This window comes from Cydia splendana, chromosome 10 (assembly GCF_910591565.1).
Source record: "Cydia splendana chromosome 10, ilCydSple1.2, whole genome shotgun sequence".
NCBI classification, from domain to species: Eukaryota; Metazoa; Arthropoda; class Insecta; order Lepidoptera; family Tortricidae; genus Cydia; species Cydia splendana.
Window position 1 is genome coordinate 12817004 of NC_085969.1, and position 9508 is coordinate 12826511.

Genomic DNA, 9508 nt, shown 5'->3' on the forward strand with positions numbered 1-9508 from the left:
CCCGTGGTTGACTGACACTTAATTTTTTTTTTTGGATTTTATGGCCTGGTTACACTGATACTTCATGCCAACCATTAATGTTGCCAGTATCTGCACATAAGCTGCATCTTATAGTGGTAACAGACTATCGCACCGCACCAAGGTCATTGTGCGACGCACCCATAAGTAAGAGCGAGAAAACGATATCTCTTTCTCGCTCTTACTTATCGGTGCGTCGCACAATGACCTTGGTGCGGTGCGATAGTGTGTTACGGCCTTTAGAATCAAGATTTACTAAAATGGAAATGTCATGAATCTAGTATTAAACTGGATTGGGCATGAGTGGTGGGGATAACTGACAGAACGGGATAGTTTTACGTATCTTTCAGTAGGAGTAGCAGAGAAAGCGCTATTATTGTTTGTCCTTATCACAGTCTCAAATATTTTTTGTTCCCCACCATTTTTTTTGTATGGATAATGGTGGGCAACAAATAAATTTCGACCAATCACAGTGTCGCATTTGCGTATGTTTTGTCTCTCACGGAGGCACGCGTATACCACTTCTACAGGATGATTCAGGAGACGTGAGCAGGACTTACACTGCGCATATCGTTAATTTTATTATAAGCAACTGTTTCGTATCAGTATTAGTGAGGTTAACGTTAATTTTCTAGTCGTGTTGAAAAAAAAAGTTATTAATTTTTTTACGACATGCATGGTCACCCCAAAATTAGAATACTAAACTACCGATATTCTGTGTCAAATTGAATGTCATTACTGTCATCACGGTCTGGCTCCAATTTCACCACGGTGACAGGTGCGACAATTGTAAAAGATCACTGTTGCTGACGTCACAGGCATCCATGGGCTACGGTTACCGCTTACCATCGGGCGGGCCGTATTCCTGTTTGCCACCATCATTGTTTTATTAAAAAAAACTTTATTATATCGGAAAAAAACAGATATTTCTCTTGCTAAGTTTATGACAATTGTCACAAGAAACACTACAATTGTCGCGAAATTCCGACATATAACTCATTACCTGTCAAGAATTACCTACAATTCTTCTAAATCTTGACAATTGTCAGAAACTTCGCAAAAGAAATATCTGTTTATTTCCGATATAATAAAGTTTTTTTAAATAATACAATGATGGTGGCAAACAGGAATACGGCCCGCCCGATGGTAAGTGGTAACCGTAGCCCATGGATGCCTGTGACGTCAGCAACAGTGATTTTACAATTGTCGCACCTGTCACCGTGGTGAAATTGGGGCCTGGTTACTTTTGAAAACTCGTATCTCACTCAAGTTTGACAGTTTATTTTCTTCGTAATCAAATGCCATTACGGTTAAAGAGGTTTTATGTTTATTAATTAGGTCCTGTAGGGTGACCATGATTGTTGAGAATTAAATTTGCCCTCACCAAAAAGTTAAAAAATAGGAAAAAGTGTGGTTGTTTCACCTAAATACGACGGTGATCGATCAATTATCAGTTACTGAGTGTGCAGGATTAGTCCTGCTCACGTCTCATGAGTCATTCTGTATACGATCCTACCTTCTATGGGAAATATAGACTAGTATTTTATAGACAATATAATTATGCAGGCGTTATTGAATTTTTGCGAATTTGCGATCATTTTATGAATCTATGCTAATTTTTTTCAAGGTCGCGGTGCGGTGCGGTAGTGTGTTACGGCTTTAACCACTTGGCAAGATGCGCTGAATTTGACGTTTGAATCCAACAATCTTTGAAGTTAGTCTGTGGACTCTATGGTCAAACGCAAGCCGAGCGCGAACTTAAAAAATGCAATTCGATTCGCGGGAAAGTTTTTAATCAATTTAATATTAAATTAGTCGCGATACGTGAAAATACACACGATTGGGTGTCATTAATTATAACATATTATTTTACAAAGGAAGGTGATTCAGAAAAAAGTGTGAGAACTAAATACCTACCTACTCGAACCAACTATCGATTTTGTGTACGTCAGGCTTTCTACCAAAAATCAGATAAACATACGATGTTTACTAAAGCAGCGAATTCCAAAGTCAAGTTCCAAGACCAACAACTGGATGATTACATCTTAGAGGTATTCTTTATCGACACTTTCATATAATCATGCAAATAGTAGAAATATGTTTGTGTAATCCAGTAAAAAAACGTATTTATTTCAGAATTCTGTTCTGAAAAGCAAACTGCAAAGTAAAATCGATGCACTTTCAATATTGGGTAAAGAGTTGGACAAGTGCAGTATGGAGAGGGATAAATACAAAGTGTTGGTAGAGCAGCTGAAGTGCGTACGAAGCACGACGCACCAGCAGAGCAGTACCATGTGCAGGCTCACCCCCACATACACAATCAGTGGTGGCGAGCTACTCGCCAAGACACGAGATCTCAATGACATGCTCAAACTAGAGGTAATTACTGGTTTTTAGTAATTTAATCATAAAGATCCAAGCCCTCATTTTAATTTTTTTCTTATCCTTTTTGGCCGCCAGACTAAGACTCCAAATGCTGCACTCCTTATGCAAGGGAAAAATTCAAAACTGGGAATCCAAAACTGTGATTCATGCTATGATAATACTTCATTGATACTTCAGGAGTACTTATTATAAATATTTCAGGTGGAAACCCTCAGAAGTAAACTGGAAGAAGCCTCAGGGGATATAATTGCATTGAGAAAACAACTACAAAAGACAGACTCCACTGAGAACATAGGTAATAGAAAACAGTCTACTGCTCTATCTTACACTCCAGATGATTATGAACAATTAGTCCAAGATCTGGAAAAAATTCAGAAAAAGGTAAATATTCTTAATAAAAATCATTTAGATATCTAGGCAATTTGTGCAGAAACTTATGTTACGTTTTTATAACCCTAAGTCTTAGGTAGTATTTGCACTTAACCCCTCGAGCCCAGGCATAAAAAAAAAACAAAATCCCAGGGGTTTTTGAATTTTCAAAGGTTTTTATCAATCTGCATGTGGACTCGCAATACTAACACTTATGTTGATCATTACATTATTTTCATACCCTTCCTATCTATAACATGTAACATTGTCATTATAATATTTTACTTTACAACAAGTTTAGATTTTATTTTTCAAATTTTAACTTTTAAATTTTTTCATGTAAATATTTTGATTTATATTTATTTCTAACTATAGATGGTCAAGCAAATCTTGGCAGTAGAAAAAGGCGGCAAAATTAAAAAATGTAGGCGCGAAGGGTTATCGTCCCATAGAAAATTTAAATTATGCGCCTTTTTCTACTGACAAGATTTGCTTGACCAACTATATAATCAAAATTGTTTATCTAAAACAGTATCAACAAATCCACCTCGACTATCGGGCCACTTTAGACGAAAAAGAAGAGCTGGTTGCTGACAGAGATTACTACAAAAACAAAGTGCAAAGATTGAACCACCAGATCAGCTTCATTCTAGCTAACAGAGTCAAGGCTCAACAAGACAACAGTGCACCAAAACCAGTGGTGGATTTAGACGCCCTGGTGATGGAAAACAAATACCTCCACGAGAGAATAACCCAGCTGCAAGTTGAAAAGGAAATTATTAAAAGGACACTAACAAAATATAAGGTGAAAATACTTTTATTGGCTTTAAGATAATTCTGAGGCCAAACCGCAATAAAACACGGAATATCTTTATCTGCCGGAACTTAGGCAGATATAAGGACGTTTACTTTTTCGCGGTAGGGCCTCTGATGGTACATTTACAAGCATGCAATGACAACTAACATGGACACACTTGGAATAAGACAAAGGTCATCATCATTCGCTTGCCCTTATCCCATTCATTTGGGGCCAGCGCAGCATGTCTTTTTATTCCATACCTCTCTCTCGCCGTTCATCTCATCATTCAGTCTGAATAAGACAAAGGAATTCGCACATTTAGCTTGACGAAGTTGGGTAAGCGGAGAAATGCACCATCAATAAACACTCTGTTGGATCTTCCAATAGCTGCTGCTGGTTGTGCAGAGTAGTTTTGATAAAAAATTTGCAGTAAATCATGAAATCTCAGCCTTATACGCACAATTTTATAGTTGATTTTCCAAAATTAGATTTGAATTGTATAACGGCCATTAGTGGCAAACTGATGGTTTTATCTGCAGGAAGTACCTAATGTTGGATTTCATGTTATCATTTGTTTGCAGGCATTGCTTGAAAACAGGAATAACAGTAATTCATTTAGCTTATCGAAAGGATTTGCGGATGTTATGACTCAAAAACAAGGTATGGTATACTCAATTTTATTGTTAGACAGACAGACATCCCTGCTAAATACAAAATTTAAATTCACTAAATAATTCGTCTGTACCTTTATGTACGTTCCTACAAGGTCAATTGCTCAAGAAGTTTGTGATTTACAGATGGTTTTTATTTTACCTACATTCGATTTTGTACTTTATCGTTATAGTTATTAAGTTTATAATATACCAGCAGAAACATTTTATTGGCCGGTTAATTTTAAATCTCGACTTTATATTGATTGTGATATGGTCGAAAATCACATGTATAAAAACCATTTATCAATCAGCCGGCCTAGCCAAGGTGACAATCGCTATCGCTTCGACAACGAAACGCTTTGTGTCTCTCTATCACTCCTTCATATTAGTGCGACAGTGACAGTTGCGTTTCGATCGCTACGAAGCGTAAACGATTGGCATGTTGGCTACGCGGCCTGGATATACATTGTTCATTGTATCTATGATGTTATTGCGATGGATAATTTTAAATATAACTTATTTTCTTCAGTTCGAGAATACCTGGAAGTGAACTCAAAAACTGGCCTCAAAAGAACTTCAGCGGCAGAACTAAAGTCTATTTGTTTAGGCCTTTTTGAGGCCCTCAATGATAAGTCTATAGCTCTACAGCATCAGAGGAAAACTAATCAGTGAGTTCAAAATAATTGATAATTATTTTAGTTTGGTAAGTAAGGTGTATCGCGCAACAAAGGCGTTCGCAGGACCTAAGCCTTATAAAGTGTTTGTTACCGCTCTTAGTAGAGCCGAGTCACTCCGATGGCTCGGCCACGACATTGCGTGACTTGCTACGGCGGCGGCGGCAACCATAGGTTGGAGCGAGACACAGCGATCGGACCTTTCGTTCCCCTACGGTTGCCGCCGTTGCCTGTCGCGCAATGTCGTGGCCGAGCCATAACAGTCGTCGGGTCGGGACAAGCTGAATTTCTTGCTGGATCTCAATGCTAGGCTTTAGATGTAACGAACCAGCAACAAAAATCCCATTAGATCGATTCCCTCACGACACCCAGATCAAGTTGAGCCGCTCAACTGATCTCGCTGGAGCGCAAATTCTGTAAGGGTACCTATTCCACGTGTTGGAATATACTCAGGAATCCTTCCCCCCACACAGTTTTATCGCTCTACTGCCCCACAGGTATTGAGTCCAAGTCAGGTTGAAAAAGACTTCGCGTTTCGTCTTTTCATATGTATGTACAGTCTGCGTTGGAGACTCATGTAATTTAAGCCTTGTCACCGGCTTTGTGCATGCTCCCGCCAATCGCCACAAAATGAGTCCAGGCGGCGTAGCTCGGTCGCGTTTTTATCGCTTGTCACCATGCCTGTCACGTTCTAACAACTCTAACAAGTATGTAAGTGCGAAAGGGACGCGCATAGTGATAGGCGATAAAAATGGAACCGTGCTGCGCCCGCAAGTCGTCTCGCCATGGTTGTGCTTTATAGAGCAGAAAATCTCTAAAAAAAAATGCAAAAAGTTAACTAAAAATTCGGTCATGATTCTAATCACACACAGACAAGAGGTTATAAGTTCATCAAAACTCAGCGCTTCCTGTTTGCCGTAGAGTAGAGACAGCAAGCAACAAAATGCTCCTACAGATTTGAAGCATAAAAAATGCGCTTGTTCGGGCGCCACTGTAGTGTAATAAAAATGTGTCATCATAATAATCATATTACGTTTTCCATTTTGCAGGATACTAGCAAATCGTATTACAGAATTGGAAAAGACATTGGAAAACTGGTGCGATGGACAGAAATACATACCCATATTTCCATCACAGATGTTACTTGACGAATTCTGCGCAGATGCCGACACCGCATCCGTAAAATCTCAGGACTCTAAAGAAAAATATAATGACGATGAGAGAGGAGATGTGGAAAATAAAGCGTCAGACAGTGACAATGATGCTAAATGTACTGATAGCTCTTCTGATGACGCAGGGAGCAACTATGAATTTGATGTTGGTGAAGATAGAAAGATGACTTCCAAAACTGTTTTGCCAATAGAATTAGAGGAGCTAGTTAAAGAAGCGTTGGCTGAAATTAAAGCTTCTAGTAATAGTGATAATATTGCAGAAATTCCAACTCTTTCATAAAATCATCTAATGGATTAGTTACATAAATTATACCGTGGAAAACGGATTGAACTATGCAATTATGCATAACCCTTGCCCAAGGCCTTGCCTTGTATCTTTACAAGGAAAACATTAAGTAACGGTTCAATCAAAATGGTGATAATGAAATAGTTATGGTACTTACACTTAACACATTCGACACCGCGTACCCGACTCTCGGGCACTCGTAAACTTTACTCAGATGCCGGACAACCCGCCCAGCGGGTTGTTTTGTACGCAGATATAGACGACCGGTTTCTGGGGTAGTGCGCCGTTTTTTGCCCGGTTGCGAAAGTGTTAACCCTGTTGATCGTCACGCCTATTATATGTATACAACGCGCCATTGTAAACCTTATCGTAATACACGAAGGTTGATATTGCACTGTAACCGAGCGCCGTCAAAGGGTTAAAAAAAACCTTCACCTTAGTATATTATGACAAGATTGAAAATAATTCTAGTCAAATTATAAAATATGAGCCTTTACGATACGCCAAAGATCGGAATATTAGGTAGGTATTATAGTTTTGTTAAAATTTTATTATATCATTAACATTCCTTATCTGTATATCTAGTCCAATTTTATTCTTAGTATAAGATTTTTGTTGTGTATTAAAATAAATATATTGAAATGGGCAGCCCTAGTTTTAATAAAACACTTTAGGTAAAATAATGTATTATGTATAATCATAATCAATATTAGTACAACCTATAAAAGAATATAATAAGATACACTTGGATAAGGTAACGTTTCAGTAATACGGCTCTTATTGCCATGATACATAAATTCTTATTATAGCAAATCATCATCATTATAGCAAATAGGGTTGTAGGATCAACATATTCTAAATACTTGTTGAAAATTTTATAAATGAAATATAAGGATAAAATAATTGTAAATACTTAGTGACGCATACAATATTTCGTCCTAGTGAAATATTCTGCTTTAGCATTCAGTCTTAATAATAATTTAAACAACAAATTAATTAACTCATATAGGTACTGAATAACAAATTTGAGGTTATCCCGACATATATGGCGGCCAATTCATAATTATACCACCAATCAAGATATTACTATATAAATCAGCTATAAATAATTAACCCGTTGAACGCCCATCAATCACACTTATAAGATGAGTTGAAACTGTTAAGAGTTCAAAATTCGAAAAAAGTTATCGGGACATCGTATTCTTTTAAGTATAACTATTGCTTAAGATTATTATAAAAATAGTTCCTTTACAATACATTTGTATAGTATATAATAAACTCTGGATATTTTTAAACAAGATTACACTTTGGTTTAATCTCTTTATATTGCTTCGATTTACGAAATGGAACTTGTTAGGATGGAAATAACAATGGATTTGGTATATTTTTCCAAAGCGAATAAATAAGCACACAATTTTATCTGGAGTAATATTACTATATTACTCCAGATAAAATTGTGTGCTTATTTATTCGCATGAAAAACGGTACCCCACTCGTACAGATAAAGTAATAGTGAGGATATAAAGTTCACATTTCTGGTTGTTGGCTGGTATCAAAGTAATATACTGCCTGTATGAGTTACAATATAATAGTGATTATTTCGTCTAGGACTCTAGGTGGTGATTTCATGTGGACATCCCGGATATTTAATAAAAAAACCAGGCAAGTGCGAGTCGGACTCGCGCACGAAGGGTTCCGTACAATAATGCAAAAAACGGCAAAAAAACGGTCACCCCTCCAAGTACTGACCCCGCCCGACGTTGCTTAACTTCGGTCAAAAATCACGTTTGTTGTATGGGAGCCCCACTTAAGAGCGCTCTTACAAGAAAAGTCGAAATAATGCAAAATTGATGATACTAGTCGACGAAATTCAGGACTTTGCGCTCATTATTAGAAACAATGAGTACTTGTTCCAGTAAAAGCGTCTTCTTATCTTTATAAATATCGTTGTAAATATTAGAAAAAGGACTTATTAAATTAGTAATGATTTTTTTTCTGATGGTCGTTTCCGAAAAACCCCGTGAAGCACTGAATGGCGAGCTCTTATTTGGAAATGTTGAGAATTTTACTCTGCTAAACCTGGCTATTTTGTATTACTAATACCCTGTACTTTAGGCATATCAAACTATATTTTTCCTACATACCTTTGAGAAAGAGAAAATCAAAGTAAAACGAACTCGATTTTCTCTCCGAAACAAGTGTCAATTCCTACGAAAATCTAATTAATATCGAAGTCATTTTCATACCCAAGCAATCTGCAACGTTTGCTTATACTGTTGGTATACATTAGTGTTTATGAAATTCTACTATAATTTTTTGGCAATTTTTTGAAAACTACTCTATATTACCGATGACGCGCGCTGCGCCAGCTCAGTGCCGCGGCAGAGCTTGTAGAGGCAGGACGTGTGTCGGTCGGCTCCGCACATTTTCAACGGCGACGACGAGGTTTTTTATCATTGTGTGCGGCGGGCGCCGTGTAAAACGCTATACTGTGTGCGTGTAAACCGCAACGAGAGACTTTGATCCTAGCACTGTTTTTATAGTATTATAATTTATAATGGTACAGTTTAATAAACTACCGGACAGGATTAAAAATATTTGAAACGACCTGACATTCTATATGTATTTATTTGACTCAAGATACTCAGGGTCTGATGATGGAGCCGGAAGGTGGTCACCGGTACCAATCAACCATGCAACTAAACCACATCGTGTTTAGGCTCGTTTTATTCATCTCAACAAGATCTTTGACACAAGATAGTACTCAGGGTCTGATGATGGAGCCGGAAGGTGGTCACCGGTACCAATCAACCATGCAACTAAACCACTTCGTGTTTGGGCTCGTTTGATTCGGCTCAACAAGATCTTTGACTTAAGATAGTACTCAGGGTCTGATGATGGAGCCGGAAGGTGGTCACCAGTACCAATCAACAATGCAACTAAACCACTTCGTGTTTAGGCTCGTTTTATTCGTCTCAACAAGATCTTTGACTTAAGATAGTACTCAGGGTCTGATGATGGAGCCGGAAGGTGGTCACCGGTACCAATCAACCATGCAACTAAACCACTTCGTGTTTGGGCTCGTTTGATTCATCTCAACAAGATCTTTGGCACAAGATAATACTCAGGGTCTGATGATGGAGCCGGAAGGT

At 37.9% G+C, this 9508-nt stretch overlaps 1 protein-coding gene across 1 annotated transcript; it reads left to right on the forward strand.

The window, feature by feature from the left end:
• The first annotated feature begins 1916 nt into the window (after positions 1-1916).
• Positions 1917-7004, forward strand: LOC134794314 (coiled-coil domain-containing protein 149). The gene is made up of 7 exons (XM_063766079.1): positions 1917-2069; positions 2155-2397; positions 2605-2784; positions 3305-3577; positions 4153-4231; positions 4754-4892; positions 5948-7004. The coding sequence occupies exons 1-7, from the start codon at positions 2001-2003 to the stop codon at positions 6348-6350; spliced, it is 1386 nt and encodes a 461-aa protein (XP_063622149.1). The 5' UTR covers positions 1917-2000; the 3' UTR covers positions 6351-7004.
• Positions 7005-9508: the final 2504 nt, after the last annotated feature.

Coding starts and splice junctions, on each gene's coding strand:
- LOC134794314 (XM_063766079.1), top strand. CDS start 2,001: ATGTTTACTAAAGCAGCGAATTCCAAAGTCAAGTTCCAAGACCAACAA. Junction 2,398..2,604: donor ATGACATGCTCAAACTAGAG/GTAATTACTGGT, acceptor TAAATATTTCAG/GTGGAAACCCTCAGAAGTAA. Junction 2,785..3,304: donor TGGAAAAAATTCAGAAAAAG/GTAAATATTCTT, acceptor TATCTAAAACAG/TATCAACAAATCCACCTCGA.